The 27,022-nt window shown below is 48.3% G+C and overlaps 2 protein-coding genes across 4 annotated transcripts; one reads left to right on the top strand and one right to left on the bottom strand.

Moving 5' to 3' along the window:
* The first annotated feature begins 2,952 nt into the window (after positions 1 to 2,952).
* On the top strand, positions 2,953 to 22,706 carry LRRC10 (leucine rich repeat containing 10). 2 transcript variants are annotated; one of them, XM_070622050.1, is made up of 2 exons: positions 2,953 to 4,455; positions 20,781 to 22,706. In XM_070622050.1, the coding sequence occupies exon 1, from the start codon at positions 3,384 to 3,386 to the stop codon at positions 4,233 to 4,235; it is 852 nt and encodes a 283-aa protein (XP_070478151.1). In that variant the 5' UTR covers positions 2,953 to 3,383; the 3' UTR covers positions 4,236 to 4,455; positions 20,781 to 22,706. The 2 variants fall into 2 exon arrangements, with proteins under 2 accessions (XP_070478151.1, XP_070478150.1); XM_070622049.1 differs by lacking the exon at positions 20,781 to 22,706 and adding an exon at positions 7,793 to 9,053.
* CCT2 (chaperonin containing TCP1 subunit 2) lies at positions 9,906 to 26,047 on the bottom strand. 2 transcript variants are annotated; one of them, XM_070622048.1, is made up of 16 exons: positions 25,659 to 25,805; positions 25,225 to 25,424; positions 24,619 to 24,759; positions 23,884 to 23,995; positions 23,487 to 23,563; positions 23,246 to 23,358; positions 22,238 to 22,440; positions 19,920 to 20,020; positions 19,580 to 19,707; positions 18,154 to 18,257; positions 15,373 to 15,492; positions 14,885 to 15,013; positions 14,579 to 14,682; positions 14,182 to 14,281; positions 13,196 to 13,337; positions 9,906 to 10,183 (listed from the first exon to the last, which is right to left on the bottom strand). In XM_070622048.1, the coding sequence occupies exons 2-16, from the start codon at positions 25,225 to 25,227 to the stop codon at positions 10,153 to 10,155; spliced, it is 1,608 nt and encodes a 535-aa protein (XP_070478149.1). In that variant the 5' UTR covers positions 25,228 to 25,424; positions 25,659 to 25,805; the 3' UTR covers positions 9,906 to 10,152. The 2 variants fall into 2 exon arrangements, with proteins under 2 accessions (XP_070478149.1, XP_070478148.1); XM_070622047.1 differs by having other exon boundaries at positions 25,225 to 26,047.
* Between the last annotated feature and the right edge of the window lie 975 nt (positions 26,048 to 27,022).

Raw genomic sequence — 27,022 nt, 5'->3', positions numbered from 1 at the left:
CATCCATGCCCTTCTTCCTCCAGTTTATATGTGGGACGCCTACTACAGCATGGCTTGCCAAGCAGTGCCATGTCCACACCTGGGATCCGAACCAGCAAGCCCCAGGCCGCCAAAGCGGAACGTGTGCACTTAACCGCTGTGCCACCGAGCTGGCCCCACCTTCTATTTTTATGGGATGGACTCCTCTGGGTACCTCATATGAGTGAAATCACACAGCATTTGTCTTTCTGTCACTGGCTTGTTTCACTGAGCACATGTTTTCAGGGTTCATCCATGTTGTAGCAGGTGTCAGAATTTCCTTCCTTTTCAGGGCTAATAGTCCATTGTACAAACACATGCATTTTGTTTATCCATGCATCCATCAATGGACAGTCGGCTATTGTGAAAAATGCTGCTGTGAACATGAGTGTACGATCCCTCTCTGAGACTCTGCTTTCAGTTCTTTTCCACATATACCCTGAGGTGGGATTCCCGGATCATATGGTCATTCTATTTTTAGTTTTTTGAGGAACTACCATATTATTTTCCTTCTACAGTATTTTTAAATTGTGCTTTTTTCAAAATTTTATTTCTAAGAATTTTTTCATGTTCTTAGAATATTTCTTTGTTTTTTTTTTTTTTAAAAAATAGTGCCCTGCTCTTTTCATGGGTGTTATGTCATCCAACAGCAGGCACAGTATCCAGGACATGGATTATCGAGCAGGCGAGTGGGGTTCAAATCTCGTCTCCGCTACCTACTAGCTTGTTCACGTTCCATCACCTCCTGGTCCCCCAGCTCCCTCAGCCGTCCATGGGAATGAGTCCCTACGTTTCAGGGTTGCCGGGAGGATTGGATGAGCTGACAGTGCCATGGCCAGCACACGTGCGCTCTTGTGAACTCTGAATGTACGGCAGTATAATTCGTTATGCTTCTCTGCTGTTCTATCCATCGTTCTTGCTTCTTGATTTCTTTTTTTCTGCTTATTCCCATCTCCATCTTTTGTCTAAGAGCCTTTCTCAAGGGTTTGGTTATCGTCAGCTACCCGCTTGTATTTAGGGGCTGGCATTAGAGGGCTGAGGGGAAGTCCTGTATGGGTGGAGTTTGTCGACTTGTGTGACCCGCCTCCAGGACGAGGACCCCTCCTGCTCTGGTGGAACCGTGTGTCTGTGAGAGCAGGGTCCTGTCTGTCAGCCCGGACTCCCCACACTGAGAACACTGGGAGCTCCGTAAACATTTGATGTCACTATTTACTCTATCTGAGCCTCAGTTTTCTCATCTGAAAATTGGAGGTAAAAATACTTATGTGCCAGGAGTTGTGAGCAGAGACAGGTGAAGCGCCCGGCACAGCGCTTAGAATTTAGCAGGTAAGTCTTAGATGATAACAGGTGGCAATCATTATATCATTACCATCCCAAGGGAGGACATCAGGGCACTGCTGCATGACCATTTGTGGTCACCTCGAGCCACACTAAATATAGGGGCAAAGCACAGGTCCTGTCGAGAGGCTGGTTATTACAGGGCCAATCGACAAAGCGGGCGAGAGCTCGGATGCCAGCCCTCGACCTGCACCGTGTGGAAGGGCCCCAGCCGTGGTGACACTGCAGCAGCGGCTCTGTGCACACCAGTCCTTGGCATCTCGGCTCTTGCTCATTCAGTCTGTTAGAAGCAATTTAGCAGAAGGACCGTGGAGGCATCCAGCCTCCCCCAACCCCGGACGCTGTCTGAGAGCAGGCAGGCTGTTAGGCTGTTTCTTTTGGAACAGAGTTTCTAAAAGTAATAGATGTCCATAGTTAAAAAAAAATCAACAGTACAGGAGGGTGTACATGGAAAAGTCGGCATCCTGCTGACCCTCGGACCTCGGGGCAGACCCCTGGAGACGACCCTGCTACACACTGCAGACCCTCCTGTGTGTACAGCAGACGTAGGCGTGGTTTTTCAAACGGGATCATAAAAAACTGGTCTGAAACTCACTTTGTTTACTTCACTTATCCTGACACCTTTGCACATCAGTATACGTAGATGAGCCCCTCGTTTTTAACAACGCCTCTATTCTTTAAGAGAACGTGATAGATAAGCCCCAGATGGGATAGCTTAACAAAGGTGAAGTTTCTCATTTACCAGAATCCAACTGGTAGCAGGGAGTGTGTGTGGGGTGTTCTGACGCTGGCACCTGTTCAGGGACCCAGGGTGACCAAGGCCCTGCCAACTTCAACATGAGACTTCCAAGGTGGCTTCTAAGGTCACCCTGGCTGTCCACATCCAGGCAGCAGATGGGGAAAGAGTGTGGAGGAAGGCAAGGTTTGTTCTAAATGAGCCAGGCCTAGTGGTGACATCCGTCACTTCTGCCCACATTCTGTTGGCCAGAATTAGACTCCCTGCCCTAGACCAGTACCAGGAAGTGTCCTGGCTGGACAGCGGCTTCCCACAACTCGACACTTGGGAGTGGAGCACAGACCTCCGACGGGCAGGGAGCCACATCTGACGCCGACGCCACGGAGGAAGAAGCCCTCGTTCATCGCAGCTTTAGGAGGCTGGTTTTCCTCCTCTTTCTTTGATTTTCTACTTGTCTTTTGTGAAAGGGAAATTTTTAAACTATTACCTGGCAAGAATGAAGAAAGAAGAAGATGGACCCCTGTCGTGTGTGTCCCCTGGTTCAGGTTGCGGGTGAGGGGAGGCGCTATCAAGGCGAAGCCTTTAAGGGGCGCAGATCTCGGACCCCGTTATGCCTCTACAGACATTTCCTAAAGAAACCGGGGGGCAGCTGTTCACGCTGGACGTGTGAGGATATTTATAATAGTGACACGTTGTAAGCCACCCTACGCCCAATAATGAGAGCTGTTCAAATTACGGTGCCTCCATACAATGGAACACCATGCAGGTGTTTAAAACAGTTGCATGGATACCCGCAAACGAAAATATGTTAGGATAAAAAATAAGACTCCTAAACAGCGTAAATAATGTTTTTTAAACAAATTGATTACTTGTGGCAAGAACACTGGAGGCCATTCATTGAAGCGTTTCCAGGTCCATCGCTGATGGTACGACGGGGATTTTTCACCGGCTCCTCTTACAACCTTATGTGACGTCTCAAGGTTTTATCATTAGAAAAAAACAGTGAAGCTATTTTCAACTTAAAGAAACAAACACAAAAATGTTGATAAGGAATTTGGGGCTTCGGCGATGGGAACAAGTGTGTGAGTCAGACCCAGCCTCCGGGCCCCCGCCGGACCGGGGGGCCTGTCACCCGACACTCAAGTCACTATCAGGAGCACTTTTCTCTGTTGACGTGACTGGCTTTTGTCACGCAGCCGCCAGGTTATAACGGGAGGGGAGGGCAGGCGCAGGCCAGCCAGCGGCAGCCCGTGGCCAGTGGGCTGGGGCACGCCAGGCCTCCGGCCTCGGCATGGGGAACACCATCAGGGCCCTGGTGGCCTTCGTCCCTGCCGAGCGCTGCCAGAACTACGTGGTGGGAGACCTCAGGGAGATGCCGCTGGACAGGACGGTGGACCTGAGTGGGTGCCAGCTCCGCCGCTTCCCCCTGCTCGTGGGCTCCTTCCGGGGGCTGGTCAAGCTCTACCTGAGTGACAACCACCTCAGCAGCCTGCCTCCGGAGCTGGGGCAGCTGCAGAACCTGCAGGTGCTGGCCCTGGACTTCAACCACTTCAAGGCCCTGCCCCAGGTGGTGTGCACCTTGAAACAGCTCTGCATCCTCTACCTGGGCAACAACAAACTCTGCGACCTCCCTCGGGAGCTGAGTCTGCTCCAGAATCTCCGGACCCTGTGGGTGGAGGCCAACTACCTCACCCAGCTGCCGGACGTGGTCTGCGAGCTGAGCCTCCTCCGGACCCTGCACGCTGGCTCCAATGCCCTGCGTCTGCTGCCGGCCCAGCTGCGGCGCCTCCGCGAGCTCAGGACCATCTGGCTCTCAGGCAACCTGCTGACCGACTTCCCGCCTGTGCTGCTGCACATGCCCTTCCTGGAGGTGATCGACGTGGACTGGAACAGCATCCGCTACTTCCCCAGCCTGGCCCACCTGTCCAGTCTGAAGCTGGTCATCTACGACCACAATCCTTGCAGGAACGCACCTAAGGTGGCCAAAGGCGTGCGGCGCGTGGGCAGGTGGGCGGAGGAGACGCCGGAGCCAGACCCCAGGAAGGCCCGGCGCTATGCACTGGCCCAGGAGGACAGCCAGGATGCACAGGCCCCCGCCCTCCTCCACTTCCGCCCACCCACTCCTGAGGAGCTCCACGTGTAGGTCGATGCCAAGGACCCAACTCCAGCATCTTCCAGAGCCCTCTCTGTGGCTCTGCCAGCCTGGGTGTCTCCGCCAGCGGGGGCTGACGGAGTCAGACAAAAAGCGTAAGCCACATCAGAAGGAAATGTTGCTGGCAACAACATCTCTCCCCAGGGAAGCTGTGTGCTGGAGGAAGAAGGACACAGGACGACCTCTTGGCAAGATCAGCCTCTCCAAGCAGGTACTTGAAACCCCGAGGGGCGGGCAGGGCTGGAAAGCACACCAGCAGGGGCTCGTCGTGAGGCTTTGAGCTCCTCAAATAAGGGATCTGAACAGATCCCACTCAAGTTCAGGGGGCCCGTCCCCAGCCCCTCGTGGGGTCTATCTTCTTACTACAAACGACCATAAACAGTATGAAAAATTGCCAGTTCAGGCCACTTAAAAAAGGACATTTCTATTGAGTCGGTCAGCCAGACTCCACACTCCGCTGTTGCCAAGGCCCGGGATGCTTTCCCCTGCATTTGGCGACTGCTGAGAAGACGACCCCCCTGCTGGGAGAAGGCCTCCTGGTGCCCAGCTGCCGCTTTAAACCAACAGCAACACTCACTGGTTTAGCTCATCTTCCCTCAAAGCTTTGAGCCGAGGGCTGCTCCCCACTGTCTCCAGTCAGGCACCCTCAGCATCTAGAAGGCTGACCTTTGGCAGTGTGGCCTCATGATGAGCAGGCCCGAGAGGGCGTAATCCTGCACTCCGTGGAGCAGAGCCCTGTTCACACTGACGAACCAGAGCTGACGCGAGTCCTTCTGGGGAGGGAAACCGCATTTCCAGGATCACAGTGGGTTGAGGGTAGCAGGTGGGAAGCCGGTTCACCTGGACGGAGCACCTGGAAACATGAGCCGCAGGCCTGGGCACAGGAGGCCCGGCCACGTTGGCATCAGCGCCTCTGCTTTCGCGGTGACTCGCTTTGGTTTTTGTAGGTAGGGCCTTTCGACGGTCTGCGTGTAAACCCAGGTATTCTGGTCGTTCCTTTTTTGAAGTGTGTAAACCGTGACCTTCTCCTCTTCCCGTGAATACATCAACTTTAAAGACACGGCTGTCAGTGGGTGACTTAACAACACAATCCTTTATGTTCTTGAACATTTTCAGCAATCAAAGACACAAAAGGTGTCATCTTGGCTAATACTGCATTTAGCTTAAAAAAGTACTTTCCAAGGCCAGCCCAGCGGCATAGTGGTTGGGTTCACATGCTCCACTTTGGTGGCCCAGGGTTCACGGGTTTGGATCCTGGGCACAGACCTACCCACCGCTTACCAAGCCATGCTGTGGCGGCCCTCCCAAGTCCAAAACAGAGGAAGATGGGCACAGACGTTACCTCAGGGCCAATCTTTCTCACCAAAAGAAAAAAAGTACTTTTGCCATAAAAGCATCTTAACCCAGCCAAGTTTGGTTCTAAAATGACACTACACATGGACTCTTTTCCTACCACAAATACTTCTTGCTAAACCAGAAGAGTTTCACGGGATCACACGGTGGTCTCTCCCTGGTGCCACCTCCCAGTGTGTAGAGTACCTGCTGAGCAGGCTGCCAAAGGGTCCCTTCACCCATCAGATGTACCAGGTTGTCAAACATTTAACTCCTTTAGTAGCACGTCCAGAGCTCTATCAGGCAGCCAGGATTTCCAGCCTATTCTCATTCCTAATGACTATCTAAACTATACTCAGTCGATGCTGGACACTTTCTGCCAACAGGCCGGCACTCTGAGCCGTATGCAGCCAGCCTTACACGGGCTGCGATCTTCTTTTGACCCAGCCCTCCCCTCCCAGCTCAGCGGGTCACCTTTTCCAGAGCAGCCGCAGGCTACAGCCCTAAAACTGAGTGAAGCCGACTGACCTAGACAGAGGGCTCACCTAACGAGCGAACCGGTCTGATTCCAATGTCAAATTACCAACATTTTGGCACACAGTCAAGCTGTTTTCTTCTAAAGTAATCAACATACAACCAATAAACATTTCCCAAATAAAATGGTTATGTGTTCCCCACTGATTTTGCTGTCCACAATTGTTTTCACTATAGGGTTTCAATCAATTTTACAAGGTAACTATGTAAATGCATATTTACATTTCCATAATCCTGATGTTTTCTTGCAATTCTGACATAATTAGAAAGCTAAAAAGGGGAAAATTTTGAAGCACCACATGTGGCTTTCCCACTCGTGATTTTACAAGTCCAAAACCCAAAGTGCTGTGCACCAGAGGAAAATCTCTTCCAGAAGTTCACACAGGATTTCAACTTCCATAAATACACAGGACGCCAATTAAACCTTTAACACGGATCCTGTGGAAACGAACCAAAGTGTTGTCTTAAAATGTAACATCGCTAAGTTTGTAATTTCACTTAAAAAGTGGGCTTGTGCCCTAAAAATCATCTAGACTCAAGCTTTAACTGACAGCACGCACCACACACAGCAACCCAGAGGCGGCAGCAGGCCGGCGAGGGCACGGCCCCTCAGACCACCCGAGTTCACATCCCAGCTTCACCGTCCACAGGCCAGTTAGCATCTGTGGCCTCGGTTTCCTCCTCAGTGAATGGGAAGTGTCCCTCTGGGGGCACTGCAAGGACTAAACAAGCTGCCACGTACAAAGGGCAGACAGCAGTGCCTGGCAGGGCGGCCAGCCTCACGCATCACGTCCTGTGAAGTGTTAGCCACACAGCACAGTCCCCACATCTACCCCACAATCAGTACAGTTCCTCGCTTGAGGTTAGAAACGTCAACGGCAACAGAACAGAAAAGCTTTGCCTCTCAGTAAAATTTTCAACAACAGTCCCTATAGTCTTGAATATAAGAAATACAACTGCAATGTGGTCCCATGCTTCTGGCCACCTAAACAGGCAATCACAGCACGATGACCAAAGATTCCCTAATCAAATTTCTGAATGAATACACTTGGCCCTTTTCCTATGTTATTCTAGAATTTGCAAAATCGCCAGGTCTTTGAAAACGTGAGCTTATTCCTTGGCACTAAACTCATATGCGTCATGGGGCAGGAGGCACGGGACTGAAGACACGGGTGTGTCCGTGGACACTACTCTCTGCCTTTTGTCACTGTAAAAAAACGCATACAGCTTGTACTCTCACTCCTGTAGAAAGGATGTTATCGCCACTGAGAAACAACTAAGTTCACAGGCTTCTCTGTCTCTGGACCGTCGGTTCTGGGGAACAGAACCAGAGGACACTGCTCTTTGAATCCCCAGTGCCCCGTATGATTGCACCACGTTACCTGAACTTCAGAGACTTTGTCACGCACCTAGGCCACAGGACGCGGGGACAGACTGACACACGGAGCTGCAGGTCAGGTACTGCCCTAACGGTCTCATGTAGGTTAATTCACGTCGTCTCTTCAATACCCCTTTGAAAGGGGGGTTGCGTACTGCTCACAATTTAAAAATGAGGCATCCGCAATCAGGTTAGACTTTCTTCCTCACATTGAGAATCTGAAATGTTCTACAGGAATTCTGGATTTAAGAAAGGGTGAGTCCTTTGTCCTCTTCTGTTCTATTCATGCTCTAATCCACTGCAGGAGGCACAAGGCTGACTTCAGAAGGACCCCATACAAGAGCATTCTGTTGGCTTTTATCCTGCGTGCTGGCAGGAACCTGCATTCACCCACCCGGCTACACGCAGGGACTTTCACGAAGGAATTGCCACCAGACAGGATTAAAGGGGAACAGAATCAAGGCAATACTCAGGCGCCCAGACACGAGCCAGAGCAGCAGCTGTCACCACCCATGAGGCAGAATGAACAGGGAATAGAGACATTACCCAAATCCAGTCAAAGCCGTGGCGGTGGGTCCCGCAGGGAGGCGGCCACTCCCGGAGCCGAGGAGCAAAAGCGGGAAGAAAACACCGATTCCCCCTCCCCACAGCCTGCTAGTTACACAGCAGGAAGCCACGCCCAGGGAGCATTCCTGCCCAGGGAGCAGGGGACCCCAGGAGCGGATCTTGGGGATCCGGGCTGGAGAAGAGCAAGACCCCAGCCTTCTTCAGAGAACCGGAGGCTGCCAGCACAGCTCTCCATGCAGGAATGACAACGTACTTTGCGAATGACTATCTCCATGTCACGTCTTGTGAAAATGCAGACACACTGCCTCCGTATTCGCTGTTTCTGAGTTAGAAGAAACTCCATCCTAAAGCTTACACAGGGATGCGAGGGGCCTAGGCCGGTACTTCATCTCTGAAACTCAAAAGACCTTAAAATGTGTGAACTGGGCCTATTCTAGGTTTATGACAACAAAACCTGTAAGAGTTTCAAATAGTATGAATTCAAAGAGGGAAAGGGGCAGAGGTGTGGTCTTGGATGTAACGATGAATCTCCATGTTTCTGCCTCTTTTTAGACAAACTTCAATGCTTACTGGCGTAGCCTTTTTAAGTCCTTGGAGAAAACGGCCCGAATCCACTCAGGTGAAGAGCCCACGCAGACTGTCTGGCCCCTCACATGTTTAAACCCACCTGCCCCGAAACCTCTGGGCCATCTGCTCACTGGCTCCACCTACCTGAGTTGTGGGATGAAAAGTGATGTTGTGTGTGATAAAGTACTTTAAACAAAAGGACTACACAACCAATGTTATTGCTATTAACGTTTCTAATAATACTGTGACCAAGAAAACCAAATTTTTCAGTTTTAATAGTTTCTACAAAATAAAAATGTAGAGAGAAACTATTACACAAAAAACAAAACAGGGCGGTTTATCAGTGTGGCTTTGAAAACCCTTTTGCTCCTATGTGGGAATCAAGTGTCTCTCCAAGATGCCGGCAGACACCCAGTAAACTCGTAACTTACTGGTGGGCTTCCTTGTTTCTTTTCTTGTGCACTCTGCAATACACCGACGTATTAACAACCTCCAAACCTAAATTCACATTTAAATCTTCAAACTCAGTACATACTTACACACATTTTCATTCTCTCTCGAGAATCCATTTGCCAAAACCAAGAAGCCCTAACACGACAACCAGCCACAATCCTCAGCCTGGCCACATCGCTCTCCCCTGTGAGAGGAGGACCCCGCAGAGCACCAGAGGTGCCTCATGCAGCTCGAAACCAACGTCAATACAACCCTTCAAACTGGAAGGAACACAAACCACCATAATTTTTTCCCATATAAGGCAGTACTTAGACCACACACAATTAAATGAGCACTAAAGGTTATGGCACTTTCACGAAACAAAATTAAATGGTTAATAAAAGTTATGTAGAACTGAGAACCAAAAGATGAGTGTATGCTTCCCACATGACTTAGACTTATATTGATCAAGACAATCACTTTGCAAGGGCCGGCCCCATGGTGTAGTGGTGAGGTTAGCATGCTCCCCTTTGGCGGCCCGGGTTTGCAAGTCAGGATCCCAGGCGTCGACCTACACCACTCGTCAGCCATGCTGCGGTGGCATCCCACATACAAAACAGGAAGCCTGGCACAGACGTCAGCTCAAGGACCAAAACACGAAACAGAGGAGGAGGACTGGGAACGGACGTTAGCGCAGGGCTAAGGTTCCCGAGCAAAACACAATAACAACACTTGGCAAATGGATAACATCCAGCGCTAGTGAGGCTGGAACAACTCGACCCTGATTGTATGTTCACTCCCATTAAGTAGAGTTAACCTGGCACAAATCACAAACACAGGGAAGAACTAAGTAATGGTTCAAATTTTTATTTTGATGCACAGCATGAGAAGTGAACCTTTAAATCAACCGAATTTCATGGAAAATAAAACAGCAAATAAATTAGACCCATGTTAAAATAGAAGGTCAGTTACATGTCCAAACTTAAGGATATAACAGCCACAGATGAACTTCGACTCCACAGTATTCTTCAAGAGGTCAAATCTTTCACACACAGCTTTGCTCTCAACTGGTCCTGGCTCCACAGCACAGGGGAACGCCTAACAGGGGTGGTGATCAGGGACACGCTTCCTGCAGGGACGACAAAATGCACACGTGAGAAAAAAGGCGACGGTGAGAATGAAAAGCGGGACTGTAACCAAAGGCTGATATTAAAGACAAACTCAGCCAGAATCCTAATTTTATTAAAACCATTGTAACTGAATTCTAACAGGGACGTTTCTACCTCATAACTAACATCCCTCGATTATTACTGTTTCAGCACGAAGCAGTAAGAGCCTGTGGAACGTGCAGGCCCACAGGCATGTGCCAGTTCTCAACTTCTCATCCATACAACCAAGTAACAAGTACGTACTCTCCAGAAAAAGGTTAATTTGTGTTTTCAACTAACACATGTTAGGGAATTTTACTAAATTTGTTGAAGACAGTTACTCTGAACCAGAAGGCGCGAACTGACAAGGCTTTGGGGCTCTGGATGATGGTTCTGGATGGGGTGGCAGACCCCTCAAGTGCCAGAAGCACCTCATGTCTTAGACGTGACACCTGCATTCTCTGGTGACCACACAGTGACTCTCTCAGGAAGGGGGCACGGGAGGGGTCCTGGAAACATTTTTACTTAATGCCTGTGGAAACTGCTTCTGGAGGAAAGCATATGAGTTAGGAGAAGCAGAAAAAGCACAAAAATAGACTCAAAGAGTACAGCATGCTGGGATCAGGGAAAGAGAGAAACCTCCCCACCTCAGTGGCTGGTGGGAGTGAGATTCAAGGACATCGAGGCAGAAACAGCGACCACGCAGCTGTCACAGCGCACCGTCTAGAGGTTTTAGTAACCAGGATGAGAAGCAGCCCACAGGCAACACATGTGGGGAAGGCTGAGCTAAAGAAAAGGCATCCTGTCTCTTTACGGCAAATTACTCAGAATTCCTAATATTTTTAATAGACACGTAAAGCTCTAAAACAGTGACATCCGATCAAATAAGGTGCTGGAGTCTGTTTCAAATGTGGCTGAGGGCGCTGGCTAACGTTGTGTCAATTTCCGAGGGGGGTGTGGCTATGCGACCTGGCCCCCCACCAAAGAACTCTGCTTACAGAACTCAGCTTCTTTCTGCTTAGAGACAAGGGGAGCATAACCATATTTACCCGTCTTCGGTGGCACTGCAGCCAAGAACAGTTTCTGTCCACGTCTCTTCCCTCACCAACTTCCACGTTAAGATCTGCATGCTCCTCGTGGCTCCTGACCCAGGAGCGGGGACTCCAGAGTCACAGCCCACCACTCCCTCACTGCCCCACAGCAGGTGTGAACCCCGCTCAGCTCCTGTCTCCACACTCACGTCACTCTCTGCCACCCTCTCCTCCGTCTAACAGGAACAGGATGGCTGCATCTGTGGAAGCCAGCCATGGAAGGAGCGCCGCGGGGTTCTGCAGACACTCCCTGTAACTTAGTCCGTTAAACCCTAACTCCCTGGTAAGGCTCCTGCTCCTCCTGTTCCTCTGGATGAGCCCGTGCTCCTGTCTAAAACCGACCCTCTGTTTCCTCCTCCTCGCGGCCCCTCGCAGCCTCTGCGTGCACGCTCCCCTCTTCTGCACCAGCCACTCCCTCCCTGAAATCACTCCATTCACACACACAGTTTTCACAGGAATGCCACACCTCCTCCACCATCTGCTCCCATTCACACAAGACTCCCCAAAAGAGGTCTACATACACCTCCCCCAATTTCTCTTTCCTGGCCTCTGTGTCTTCACTCAGACGTCCGCCCCCTGCGCTCCACTGACACTGCTGTCAGGACCGTCAACAGCCTCTGCTGCCAGACCCACGACCGAAGGCCAATCTTCAGCCCTGATCTCATTCGATCTGCTGGGCACCAGTTCGGCAGTCCACCCCCCGCCCCGAATATTCACTTCCTGTGGCTCCCGGGACACACCTCCCCACACACACCCTCCTAGCATAGCAGTATTATGGAAATTCCAAATACGTGCAAAAGCAGAGATGGCTAAATGAGGCCTCCTGAATCCACCACCCAGTTTTTGCAATTATCCATACTTGACAGTCCTCCTTACTGTCCCTTGCCGGCTGCTCTGAGTCTTTCTAAACTTATTACTGGACTTCTCAAGCCTTAAAACTCTCAATTTTCAGTCCCTGAAACCGGTTCCCTTCTCCACATTTGCTCTCCTGAGGACTCGTGGCGTGAAGCCCCACGTGCAGGCTGACAACTCCTAAACTGACAACCACAGCTCCAGCTTCTCCTCCAGCCGACAACATACCAGCCGCCTCTCAGAGACGACCCACATGTCCAAAACTGAGCTCCTCCCCCCTCCCAATGTCCCGCCCAGCTCAGACGAGAGAAACTCCTTTCTCCTGACAAAACCTTGAATACCCTTAACGCCCTTTCCTCTCACACATTACACCCACCCACGCTGAATCCTGATGGCTCCACCTTCAAAACGTATTTACTCTCACCCCCTTCCCCGACCTTCACCTCCGCCTCCTGGTCCAGGCCACCATTCCCTCCCGTCTCCCTGAACCACTGCTAATAGGTAGAATCAATGTTTTCCTAACTACTAAGAACAATTAAAATTATTAACAGAGTCTTCAAATGCAACACGAAGATTTTCTGGCCACTTAACTGTTTTTGTGTGAATGAGTTTTTAAAAGAATCTGACACCTTAGGTAAGTGGCTGGAAAAAGAACATGTCAGGAACTGCGCAGACCCGTGCTGACGGACGTCCAGAGGGCAAGCGGACCCAGGATGGAGAATGACTGGCGCTGAGTCACCCTGCACAAAGACCCGAGTTCTCACTACTGCCCCCTGCCCCCAAGCTCTCTGGTTCTTACCTGTCAAGCCTGGCTCGAGGCATCGCTTCAATCATGACAGCTATGCCGTGTCACCCACACCTCTCCCCACCACGTTTTTCTAGTTTAAATCTCAGAGTTGTGATTACATATTCTAAATAACTTGCATAATACTTTCATCCAGGCAAAAATGGCTCCATTTTCTATCAAAAACAACTATGAAATCTACAGCTACCTCTTTTTGGTTTCCATGTTAGTCTTTTCTAAGAAATGTGTTTACAGTGGTACAATACCTCGGTGCTGCCTTGATGATGTTGTCCACACGGAGAATCACCTCTGCTGCCTCAGCCGCACTCAGGAGAACCTGCCGCTTCACTTGGAAGCTTTCTGTGATCCCCAGCTCTGCCATGTCTCCAATGGTACCTTCCTTCATATCTGGAAAGACAAAGTGTTCACTGTAGAAACAACCAGAGTTTTAACCACCAAATTAACAAAAAACCTCTGACATAAAATTAATCCTGTTGCAAAAAATTAGATCACAACACCCAATTACTCAATTTAGTTACAGCATTATGATCAGCCTGTCACTCAAGGAATACTGATCATCTGTCTTAATGGAGGGCAATCATGTCAAATAATGGAAAGGTTGTACAGAACACTAAGTCACCCAGCTTCATCTACACACACATACAAAATTACTGCAGAAACTGTGCTCATCACTGATTACCACGGAGTCTTAAGAACTGGAAGAGAACCGAGAAGTCACCTGCGTTCCTTCCTATGGGAGTCCCACCTCATCTGACAGATGGTCATTCCCGAGCGTGCTCTTGTACAGGGACAGGACGTCCACCCCCAAGACTGTGTCTACCACGCCCTAGACAGTCTGCTGTGAAATCTTTCCATCTGAATTAAATCTGCCTTTGTGGCCACTTTAAGAACGTCTCAGAGTAAGTTTACTGTGAGATCCAGAGTTAATGTTAGTGCTGATTATAAGAGACAGTAAGTTTAGACTTATTTCAGAATACAATACTGTTTACGTATCTAGTCATTACACAACAAACTAGTTACAAGCCTTCTAACTAGTTTTATACCCATTATGGACGAACCATGTTTTAGCAGTGGTGAGAATATGAAGTTATACATTTTTCTAGAATATATAGTGGTTACAAAGCCAGGGAGAACGGAATCTTTTACATGGTTACTACAAGAATTCATCTCTAAGAGGAGCAGAACTGGTGAAGAGCCCCTCCCAACTGCTCCACGGCTCCCGACTCCTCACCCAGTCCGGCAGTCGTGTTGCCTTCACTGTGGGCAGCTCGGAGCTGGGCCACCAGATCCGCACTGTCGTAGCCCGCATTGTCAGCTATGATGGTCGGCAACTACGAAGTGAAGAAGACAAATGGTGACAATCTACTCTACTGTAAGGAAGTTGATTTACACTAAGTACAAGCACAGCTTTTTAAAATTCTACATTTGGAAACAATATAAAACCTGCTTCCTTTTACTTACTGCTCATACAGAAGATACACCCCAGAATCAAATTTAAGTGGTGTAAGCCACTCTTTTTCTTAAAGCCAAGAATGTAAACATTTTCTGTCCAAGACAGAAAAATGTATTCATTTAAAAATCAATAAACACAAAATTTAAGTTCCGATCTTTTATTTTAATTAACTTACCATTCTCAGTGCTTTAGCATAAGACTCCATTGCAACAGCTTCTTTGCCTGGTGTCCTACTGGCAAGCTCTGTCACAGCATGAGCCATCAGCATCTCCGAACAGCCTACAGATTAAAATTCCAATAAAATATTATGCTTAGTTGTCTCCAAGACACTGAATGACTGACTTTCCGTACGATATGGCAAACATTCTAAAATTAAGAGCAAAGGCAATATAAATAAAGTTTCTTAAAAAAACCATTAAGGCTAAAAATCATCCCCATACTTTAACAAAAAGAAACATGTTTGTATTTTTCAAACGCTTACCTCCTCCATAAACTGTTCTGGGATCCTTCACGGTTTGGGCGAGAACACAAAGAGCATCATGCAAAGATCTTTCTGCTTCATCTAAAATCTGCTGAGTGGCACCACGCAGAACAATGGTGCAAGCCTCACCTAAAGGTAAAAGGGACATCCTTGTGTCACAGCCACGCCACTTAGCTATCAAACATAAAAGCTTCCTTTTATTACATGTGCAGGTGTTGGTTACATCCTCTGGTTTTGAAAGCTGACATATCTCCTGCTACCACCCATCCTCTCTAACAATGCACGTTTTAACAGTTAAATCATATAGAAAACGCCTATGTTGAATACACATCATTCACGAAGGCAAGGCGACCCCACGAGACTGAAATTCACACACCCCATGCTTCTCAAGAATTAGGACCTGTCACATTCCAGTGACTGCTTTTCTCACTTCAACAGAGCCTAGCCAAGGTTTAGGAACCTAAAGCAGGATCTAGGTAATCACTCACCAAGGGCTACCCCGGAAAAGTGAATGAGCTTGTCCTCTCCAATCATGACCTCCTCAATAAGCTTGCAGCTCCCAAGCTTCACCAGTTCTGGGTGGTCAAAGGTAGAGGCAATTTCACCACCTATGAACATAAACATACATCAATTACATGCACAACAGGTCTCAAATTCCTGTTTCCTAACAAGCAGTAAGGGAGAGAACACATTTTCTTAAGCTGATTGCTTACAATATGCCAAGCACCCTGTGACGCACATCACATGAACTAAATTATTTAATCTTCACAACCCTAACGAGATAGCTCCATTACTACCATTTAGAAATGATCAAATTAGACGGACGTGCACGTAGTTTCCTATCCAAGCTTACATAGCTCAAACAAGTGTGGTGAAGCTGGGGTGCAAACCCATGCAGTGCTGCTTCAGACCCACATGCGCACACTGCATACTACTACCTCCCAGAGGTCAATGACACTTGCACACCTTCTTCCCAATCCAATCTAGAGACCAGCACACTTACAATCCAATTTCCCAAAACAAAACATGAAAATATTTGAATTCTCCTATTATGCCAACAGCCATACAGACATTAGGAACTGCTTCAAATAGGGAGCACTCAATTAATTATCTATTACACAGTAACTGAATTGTCAGAAAGCCCCTTGTAAGGCCTAAAAAATGAGGAAATTTATACTCTCAGAATTTCCCACAGCAAACTTAACGAGGTGCTAGAAAGCTAAACTCCTTTTATTCCTTTTGTCTTATTTCTACTCCTAGTCCCCTCTGCCCCCCCCCCCGACCTTCCACACTATAAACTAAAAGGTTCAGCCATTTCCTATCATGGTTCTTAATTAAGCAAAAGAGGGTTTCATTTTAAAATCCTTTTCTCTAGCTCATTTCTGTTACTAGAGGCCCTCTGTCATCAACCAATCCTCTTTTCCCACTCCTTACCAGTACAGCTGCTGAACACGTGAGACGCTATCTTACGATTTATTACACAGACTCTGGTCTTCCCAACTGCACTAATGTACGCTCGTCATCTGTGTAGCTGAAGTTCTTTTTACTTTTGGTTGGCAAATCCTTGAGACTGCTCTGTGTTCTAGATGTGAAACACGAAGGACATCTGGGACAAATCCCCAAACTGAGACTCATCAGTCTTAGGAGTATTTTCACTTATCCTACACTCACTCATCTTCCATCTGCTCACAAGATATTTAACACCTGCAAGAACCAATTTCACACATCTTGACACCAAATGAGCTATGAGGGATGGGAACCACCGTGGGAGTCAACTCTACAGCCATGTAGTTGGTGTGCTTGATGCCATAAAATTCCTTCTGGGTATACGTGACAGTTTCAAGTACCAAGTCCTTATGATATCAACTTATCCCACGAATGTGCTATCATTCACATTTGATTCTCATGTTATGTCTTTAATTTTGTTGCATTAAAGGAGAAATTACAGAAACATGAGCATCGTATGTTTGGTTTTTTTAAAGGAAGATTGGCTCTGAGCTAACATCTGCCGTCAATCCTCCTCTTTCTGCTGAGGAAGACTGGCCCTGAGCTAACATCCGTGCCCATCTTCCTCTGCTTTATGTGTGGGATGCCTGCCTCAGCATGGCTTGACAAGCGGGGCGTAGGTCGGCACCAGGGATCCAAACCAGTGAACCCTGGGCCCACAAAGCAGAGCAGGTGAACTTAACCGCTGCGCCACCGGGCCGGCCCCCAAGCATCGTCCGTTTTGTCACCTTGATCATCAAATACACAATGGCTTTTAAAGAACTTAAAGCAGGTAAGCCCACTTCAAAGTAATTAGTGAGACGAAAACATCTAATTGGGCGAAGACTATGCTTCTCCAATTATTAAAATGGCTTTAAACCTATTCTGAGACGAGACCAATTCTCCCCCTACAATAATCAGTAACTTTAACTTGCTCTAATCCTCATGGCACTTCCAAATCCAATTCGACATCCCAGTGGCTTTACATGTCAAAACCCTTCTTAGTTCTGACTGCCAGATCCCAAACCAACTTTTCAACCCGTTCATTCATTTTCAAGGGCCTGAAAATTAGAGAATAAAGGCTCTTATACTTCAGTTTTTCAAGGGCTACCTGGAGGTGACTTTAAAAGCCATTACCACAACAAAAAGCACCCATGCCACACTGTGTCATTCTAATGCAGGCGCACCGTACTTGTGAGCACTTTCTACCTCACACAACTGGGATGATCAACTCGTATCTCTACTGAAGGGGCCTGGTGTATGGTAACTTCTCATCCTAACTGCTGGACTGCTTCACATATTTCAACATTTATTACCTTCAAAAACTTTAACAAGTTAACAAAAGCGACGTTTTCCTTGGCCGCTCTCTGACGTACACTTGAGTGCTCAGTGAAGCTTACTGCTGTAACTGCACTACACACAGGGCACTGCTCACTCAGCACAGACAGAAACACACAAGTAAATCAGATTAGACTTCAGACCCCCTTTAAAGCCTTACTCAGACTAGGTTTAGAACAGTGGTCCTGGGGTTTGTGAGAAAAGATCTACTATCTCCAAAACAACACAACAAAAAGAAATCTACACCTGTGGCAAACCTGGCATGTAATATGGTATGTTAAAAATAAGATGACTAAAGATATCAAAAAAGTGTAACAGATTTCAGAGTAACTGTGTAGTGTCTAAGTCCTTCAAGGGATTTCCGTGTCTTCTCAGCAGTGAGTCACACACCCCAACACTCAACAAATGCAAGAGCGACAGCTGTTTGTGAGAAGCGAAGGCCGTACCTGTGACGAGAGCCAGGCGCTCCACCCCTGCAAAGTCCGCGTGCTCGATGGCCATGACACCCGCACCACCGAAGAGCTGCTCAGGGTAGTTGTAAATTAACTGCCTGGAACAAAACAGAAAACAGGGCAACACGCTCACCTCACCAGGATCAGAGATGCCAATCGGAACAAGACACCGTCTCTGACCACACGATGAGCTAACGACAGCGCTAGTACTGGGCACGCTGCTGTGGCCAGCGGGAGCCTGACCCAGAATTCCAGAAAGCACTCTACCAGTAACGCACCAAAGACCTCCCAAGGTTTCTGTGCTTTAACCTCACTCCTGAGAATCTACAGCAAGAAAACTTAGATAGTACAAAATTTACTGAATGTATATGTAAGAATTTTTATATACAACACAACTTGCCAATGACCTGAATATCCACTAGGAGGATGTCTGTGGAAATCACAACCAACCAATTTTGAAAAATTTGTAATCTTAAGTAAAAATATGCACTGTTAGGGGAAAAAAAGCAAGTTACAAAAGTTCATAGCATATGATCACAGCTAAGTGAAAAACTGAAACTGGAACATCACACACAGACACACAAAAGTCAACAATAAAAATAACAGAATTCCTGGGAGTAAGACCTCAGATTCTGTTCCTTTTTTTATAGTTTTCTATTTTGCCAAATGAGCAGATGTTCCTTCTACAATGGCAATAAAACAAACATCAGTTTAAAAGTTTGTGACTTAAAAGCTGAAGAAAATTTTTTATAATTAGTATCAAGCACTGCTAGGCAAAACGCATCTTACTGGATTCACAGATGACAGAGGTTTAGAAACTCACCTAAAAAGCCCACAAACATTCGGCCTAAAGCAATCATCCTTTCCCAAACATTAACCCTCTCAAAGTTGGCCACTGCCACCTCACTGACGACACGTGCTGCTCCTCTTGGCAGCTTCACCAAGTGACACAATCCACACATGCCTCAGACACTGACAACTAAGACGCAAGGGGGAGACTTACCCATATCTTTTCATACAAATTATAGATAAACCCTAAACTCAGTATTTTTCACCTCTTCATTCTTGTTTTACAAATACGCTATTAGCTCTTTGAAGCTTTTCGCTTCAAACTCCCCTCATTTCATTCGGATTTAAATCTCTCTTCCAAATACATGTAAACTACAGCAAAAAACAGTAACATAACAGCCAAACTGGAAAAGTGTGCTGTCAATATAAAAAGGTTTAGTAAAGTGTGTTAACATAACATGTCACTAAAGTCACTGCACTGCAAGTGCCTGGCTGTGCAATTATTCTGATACTTTGAAACCAGTAGTTCCTCAGTAACAAACCACTAATTCAATACGAAGCATTTTCCTAAGTCTTTGTAGAAAAAAAATCCTCTCAGACTGTGTGCTAATTAGCACAAGCACACACAGACCTGTTAATAAAGCAATTTATCCCATGCTTAAGAATACGTTCAACTTTCTCCTTCATTTTTTCCTTTTCGGCATGTTCTATTTCGGCAACCTTTGCTGTAGAATCAACTCTTACCCGGGAACCAAATATCTAAGATAAAGGAAAGCGTAAAATTAGTATCACTTTTCATTACTCCTCAGAGTCCCATAGCATATTTGAAGTCTTATATAAATACACCAAAAAGCATGTGCACGTTTGTGTCTGTAAACTCACAAATATTCTAAGTTCTTTTAGCGCAACTGATTCCCGCCTGAGTTTATAGCAACTAGCAATTAGAATTCCCAGAGATGTAGTTGACATACCTTTATTTTGTCTGTGTCCATACCAGTATTCGCAATAAGAATTTTAGCATTTTCAATTCGCTTTGGTTGATTTACTCCAATTTTTTTATCCAACAGAAAGCCTACAATGAAAGGGTAGTATTGTATTAAATACATCAAGGCTGCATTAATAAATCTTTTAAAGTTGTCTACCCTTTTGTTTCCTACCCCCCAAAGATTTTATTTTTCCTTTTCTCCCAAAGCCCCCGGGTACATAGTTGTGTATTTTTAGTTGTGGGTCCTTCTAGTTGTGGCATGTGGGACGCCACATCAGCACGGCCAGATGAGCCCAGGATCCAAACTGGTGAAACCCTGGGCTGCTGAAGTGGAGCATGTGAACTTAACCACTCGGCCACGGGGTGGCCCCTACCTTTTCAAATTACTCTTTCAAAGAATACATTTAAGTCCATTTACCAAGCTCCCAGGACCTAGAAAGGATCTCACTAAACTAGTGATCAGAAAAATCAATTCAGTAGGTCGTTTGAAAAATAGTATCAGAACAGAAAATACAAGCACACAGCATAAATATTAAAACATTAAGAGTAAACATGGTAGGGGCCAGCCCCGTGTCTGAGTGGTTAAGTTCATGCACTCTGCTTCAGCGGCCCAGGGTTTCGCCAGTTTGGATGCTGGGCGAGGACACGGCACTGCTCATTAGGCCACACTGAGGCGGCGTCCCACATAGCCCAACTAGAAGAACCCACAACTAAAATATACAACTATGTCCTTGGGGGATTTAGGGAGGAAAAAAAGCAGGAAAAAAAAGATGGGCAATAGTTGTTGGCTCAGGTGCCAATCTTTAGAAAAAAGAGTAAACACGGTATTTTGAAACTTGTGTTTCAGATGTGTATCACGTACACAGGTGTGCGGGCTGCAACGTAAAGACACCAAGTCCACTTTCATTAGCTTAAAACCAACAGGTGCAAAAACACGCTGTGAAGACCCTGCTGCGCAGGGTGTTGCCAGAGATCCCCGAACTTCTGAAAGAACTGAGGCTGGTGACAAGATGAGAATGCCTAGACGCCTAAGTCAGACAAAGCGAACCCCAACCACACCCACACAGCCCGCAGGCACGCTGCGACCTAGGAGAGCTGCTCCTCTGTAACCCCAACGGCCCCAGGAGAAGAGCTGCTGGCCACCAGCCTAGGGCCCTGCTGAATCGCAACTGTCACTTGAACCCAGGACTGCCCCTCTCCAGGCCTCTCGAATCGCACACATAACCTTCACCTGACTCAGTGGCCAGCGTCACCTTGGGTCTTCCACTCCACTCATCTGGACTTAACTCTCATTCTCCAGGTCAACACCAGGAGTGAGACCTTACGTAAAACACCCACCAGAGAGCCTGGCACAGAGCACTTCAGCAGCAGCAGCCATCCTCGTTGTAACCATCGTTCCCTACCGCCAGCCCCCATGAGAAATGCTACACAGCCCTGCACATAAACTCAACCAAGAAGACTTTCAGAACTGCCACTCCCTTAAAACAGAGACAAATGACATGCAGCAAAACCTGAGACTCCAAATTACCGGTAAGGCAGAAACTGTAAAGCACAACTTATTCCTTTTTCTCTTCTCTATGGAAAAGAACACTCACACCTTCTATAGGCCATTCTGTGAAGTGAATACAACGTAAAGATGCTTTCAAAAATTCATACTGTAAGAACAAAACACACTATTATTAAGGAAACAGCAGTTGCTAAGCCTCACTTATCACTCTTTAAGAACACCTGGAATAGGGCCAGCCTGGTGGCATAGCGGGTGGGTTCAGATCCTGGGTGCAGACCTACACACTGCTCATCAAGCCATGCTGTGGCAGTGCCCCGCATACAAAATAGAGGAAGAGTGGCACAGAAGTTAGCTCAGGGCCAGTCTTCCTCCTCAGGAAAAGAAAAAAAAGAAAAAGAAAGGAACACCAAGAATGATATCCTCAACACCTACCAACTAAACGAGAGGACTCATCCAGACCCTCCCTGGAGAACACACGTAATCCTAGAAAAAGTGCCAGCTGAGAACAGCTGACTGGTAGTCAAAGAAAACAACAACTTTATCAGACACTGTGAGTGATGTCACGGTATACAGTAAAATCTAGAGATTATCAAAGAAATGCTGGGATGGTCTCAGACGATGAAGCACGCTGTCAACATAACAGATTCAAATGCCAAAAGACGGCTGCAATACGAACGCACAAACACAAGTGCTCCAGCTTTGTAAAGTGTCACTAGTCCTGACGAGCTAACAACAGGCTATGCAGCCCTCGACATCGCACCAGAGCTGGTCTTCCCACAGCACCAGCACACACGCACCCTCGTCCAGGTAGGAGTCCGCCAGGCTCCCGCCCAGCTTCTTGATGATGTGGATCGCCTCCAGGTTACCAGAGCCCTTCAGTCGGAGCACGGCCTGCACAGCCAGCTGAGTAAAGTGGTCTCTGTGATGGGTCAGCAGCTTTGAGGACAACGTTGTTCCCGCAATGTTCATTAAATCTTGACGGAACTTAACTTCGTCAGAACTGAAAAACAGCCAAACAAAAAACTTGCGCCTGTTCTTAAAATGCTTCTCCAAAGATATGGATGTTATTTCACTTTCCAAAATTCACACAGATCTGTGTGTGTCAATAGATAATTTCACCCCAACCAGGAAGGGTTATGTCAAATGAAAAGAATTAAACCTCACCAGTAATTAAAAAGAAATGCAAACTAAAGGATATTATTTCCCCCAGCAGACTGGCAAACTACAAAAAAAAAAAAAAAAAAATCCCACAACCAAACAAAATAACACCAGATATTTCAAAAATATACAGCAAAACAGGCATTGTTACACAGCTACAGGGAGTGTAAATTAATAAACATTTTCTGGAGGATTACTTGTAAATAAAATTGATTTAAGTTATAAAAACGTGTGCCTTAAAATACACACACATATTTGGACCTAGCAATTACATTTCTTTAAACATTTTGTGGGGTACCAAGTCTGTCGTATCATAAAGCTAAAAATTGTCAAAACATAATCTCCAACTACAATTAGGTAAATTATACAGATCTTCCTCGACTTAGGATGGGGTTACATCCAAATAAACCCAATCTAAGTTGAAAATATCCTAAGTCAAAAATGCATTTAATGTGCCAAAAAAGGAAAACCTAACTTTAAATTTAGTGACCATCTCTAGAGGATAATGTGGGGTTTTTACGTTGTTGGGGCAAGATGAGGCAACATCATGTTTGTGCATGCTTTTCACTGTTCTCCAGATTTCCTGCAATGAGCATATTCTGGAAAGAAAGTTAAACGTCTAACGCAGCAGCGTTCTAGTTACCAACCCATGATCGACTGCAGAATCCAACAGAGCCTGTCTTGCCGCCTTTGTGGCTTCTCTCCAACCTGCAATGACGGTCTGCGGATGAATCTTCTTCGCAATTAAAGACTCTGCTTCCTGTGGAGAAACAACGAGAACACTCACCAGCACTAAATGTGGAGGAAGTAAGGGCCTGATTACTTCTGACATTCGAAACCACAGTACAAAACAATCAAACGAAGGTACAGCTGCTCGCATAGACTTACCCTCAGTAATTCTGCTGCTAACACAGTAACAGAAGTAGTGCCATCACCAACTTCATCATCTTGAACCCTCGACATATCTAGAAAAAAAAGCCAGTTACAGTACCATTTATATTTGAGTCCACTTTTAAATTTCTTCTCTGTAGCTTATCTAACTCTCCAAACAAACCCACTACTATCTAAATCTCACTCATCTAGGTTACCTCACCTGACAAATTCTTTGGAACTTTTCAGTCTGAAACGCAATAGTTTTACCATCAATAATTACATGGCACTCCAGAAGGTTATATTTTAATAAGAACAATAACCAATTAAAACGTGGACATCAATTAACAAAAAATACAGTCTGTCAACACAGCATATTTAAAAGTGTGTTTCAAAGTACTATCTTCAGACTCACCAACTAAAACTTTAGCTGCTGGATTGTCCACACCAATGTTTTTTAGAATAGTGGCACCATCATTGGTCACCATGAGAGAGGCATCTCGTCCACTGCTTAAGAGGATTTTGTCCTAAAAGGAACATATTAGGCTCAAGTCAGCGTAAGCACATCTGGAAGACCCTATGGGCCGCTCAGCATCCCCCATACTGCTAGGGCATAAACACTGTGGATGGCTACTGGGCAGCACCCACTCCAATTATTTCAATGCAGGCCCCACAAGCAAACCGCGGCGTCGACCACTAAAAACACCAGAACAGGGGAACACGCAAAAGGCCATTTCAGCACTGAAACAGCAAAAACAATGGACACAAACTAAGTCTCCATCAACAGACTAACAAACGTAAAGCATAACGCAGCGAAGACGCAGAATGCCATCTGACAAAGAGGACGCAGTCCATCTACTGACACCGAAAGGGACTTCGACAGCAAGGTGGAGAAAACGCACACGCAAACCTCATCCAGGGCACAGCAGCACTGTCTGCGACAAGCAGCGCGCACAGGAGAGAACAGGTGCACGAGACGCGCGCATCCACCCACGGCAGACACCGGGACGACACCGCGGGGGGACGGGGATGCGGATGCGGACGGGGACGGGGACCAAGCGGCTGACGCGGCCCGGTCCGGTTCCAGCGAGGAGAGCACGCCCCCGTCTCCCTAGCACAACCCGGAGCCAAGCCGGCCGCCCCTCCTCACCATGCCCTTGGGCCCCAGCGTGCTCTTGACCAGGTCCCCGATGGCGATGGCGCCGATGAAGGACGACAGGCGCGCGGTCTCCGCCCTCTCCTCGTCGGCGCCGGCCTTGAAGATGTTCACCGGGGCGAGGGACAGGGACGCCTGCGGGCGGGGCGGCGTGAGCGCGGGGCCCGCGTGCACACGCGCGGACACATGCGCACACGCGCACACGCGCGAGGGGCCCCTGGGGAGGGCTCGCGGCGCCGCGAGGGCCCACCCGCCGCGGCCGCACGGGCCCGGGAGGAGGAGCCGCCCGCCGGCCGCGAGGGCGGGGCCTGCCGCCCGCGCCTGGAAGCTTCTGGGCTCGGGGCGGGGCGGCCGCCGCCCGGAGCCCGGCCCGGAGGAGGCCTGGCCGCCGCGCACGTGCGGGCCCGGGGACGCTGGGGGCCGAGAGGGCAGCGGAGGAACCGGGGACCGGAGGGCCGGGGGCGGACGTGCTGGGAGCTGGGGTCGCGGGAGGGCCGCGGGCGGAGGGGCCGGGGACCCGGGGGCCGCGAGGGTTGGGGACCGGGGGACCGCGGGCGGGGGGGGGGGACGGGCGGCGGCCAGGGCCCGCGGCCGGCTCACCATGGTTCCGAGGAGCGCGGCGCACACGCTGATCCCTCACGACTCGCGCCTGGTCCAGAGGAAGAGACGCCGGAAGTGACGCCACACGCTCGGCCGCCGGGGCGGGGCCGAGCGGACACGTCACGCCAGGGGCGGGGTCTCCCGCTGCCGCGGGCAGGGACGGGCTGACGCTCCGCGGAGCCGCGGCTCGCGAGTGGTGCCTACGAGGGACAAAAGCGTCGCCGCGCCGCGCGGTTGCCGCAGCAACGGCGTCCCGGCTCGCGCGTTTCATTGTTCTTCCATTTAATCTTTAAACATTTGCCCCGATGCCACAGACACGGTTAGCGTGTTAGGCAGTAGTACGTCACGAAAACGTAATTCACCAGCCTCCTCGCTTCGTCTCCCAGAGCCCAGCACTCAAGGCTTCCTGCTCTGATTTCTCTTTTGTTACCTACCATCGTGTTTGTCAACGTTTGTACTGACGCTTTCGTTTTCAACGTCGCCGACTGAGCGTTCGGGGAAGGCGGGCCGGGCCCCGGGCGCGCCGGGCTGCGCCGCACCTGCTCCTCCCTCCGAGGCGGCGCGCGACAGGCCCTCCCGGCGCGGCGGCGGGCGAGGCCAGCCCCAAACGTGCGTTTCTCTGCGGCCTCTGAATTGACCCCCAGGACCTTTAAGGCAAAACTTCTGTGCTTGAAAGAACGATCAGTTTCCTGTCTTGTACGGATGCCCGGTCCTCCCGGGGACTGGCCGATCCCTCAGCCGGCTCTCGGGTTTGGGCGGTTGGTAACGTGGATAGGAGCTTTCCATTTCTAACTGTTTCTACCCTTCGGATATCCTCTAAGACGGGGAGTTCGCACCGGGGCTTCACCACAGTCCAACCTGCTGCTTGTTTTTGTATGGCCAGAGAGTTAAGAATCGTTTTTACAGTTTTAAGTGGTTGAATAAAAAATAAGACCTTTTCGTGATACATTAAAATTATATGAAACGATTTTGGCGTCCATAACGCTTTGTTGGAACACAAGCATACCCCTTCATTTTTATACTGTACAGTATATACAGTACAGTACGGAGCTGTACCATGACGGAGTTGCGCAGAGGAGACAGACTTACAGACAACAAAGCCTGAAATATTCACTACCGGATCCTCTGCAGAAAACGTTTGCTGACCCTGGTTTACGCTGTTCCCTAGGCCCATCATGAAAAGGGGTGTTCCGGTTGAACAAATTGTTATTTTAAATCAACTAAGAGTTTTGTGTTCTTTGTGGGAAAATCTGCTCCTTTCAGGAAACGCACTTTGACGGACAGAGCCCAGATCACACACTGCACTGAGAAGAGTCACAACAATGAGAAGCTAAGATGCCTGCACACTATTGAAAATGGCTGTTTTTATTGTGGGCAAAATCACATGCCAGGAAATAGGATGTCCTCCGGCAGGCTGGCCCGAGACCATGGGTGATGGAGAAACCGACGTGCCTCCCTGCTGGCCTGTGGAGGAGTCGGGGACATGGCCAGGGGCTTTGGCTGGGGGGCAGTCCCTGCCACTGGTGGAGCTGGAGCCAGAGACAGCTGGAGGAGATGTGTACTTCCTCCACTGCATGCGGTCTTGACTCTTCCTACCTTCCTCCCTCCTTCAGTGTCACCCTCAGGGGTCAAACACTCAGCTTCTGGAACCAGGCTGTGTGGGTTTCGATTTCAACTCTTCCATTCACTAGTTTTGTAATTTGGGGTGGGTTCAATGGGCCTGCCTGCCCTGATCTATAGCAATGTGAGAAATAATAAAATCATTGTTGTTTTAAGCCACTAAGTTTTAGGATGGTTT

Source organism: Equus przewalskii, chromosome 5, assembly GCF_037783145.1.
Source record: "Equus przewalskii isolate Varuska chromosome 5, EquPr2, whole genome shotgun sequence".
Lineage (NCBI taxonomy): Eukaryota > Metazoa > Chordata > Mammalia > Perissodactyla > Equidae > Equus > Equus przewalskii.
Note: the sequence above shows the minus strand (reverse complement) of the source record. Positions and strands in the feature narration are given on the sequence as shown.

What these genes read in the sequence shown, in the direction of transcription:
- LRRC10 (XM_070622050.1), top strand. Translation starts at nt 3,384, where the DNA reads ATGGGGAACACCATCAGGGCCCTGGTGGCCTTCGTCCCTGCCGAGCGC.
- CCT2 (XM_070622047.1), bottom strand. An exon ending in CGCTGGGGCCCAAGGGCATG is followed by an intron (nt 23,996 to 24,618) that starts GTGAGGAGGGGC and finishes TGTTCCTTTTAG; the next exon opens with GACAAAATCCTCTTAAGCAG. An exon ending in GGACTCCTACCTGGACGAGG is followed by an intron (nt 20,021 to 22,237) that starts GTGCGTGTGTGC and finishes CTTTCATTGTAG; the next exon opens with GCTTTCTGTTGGATAAAAAA.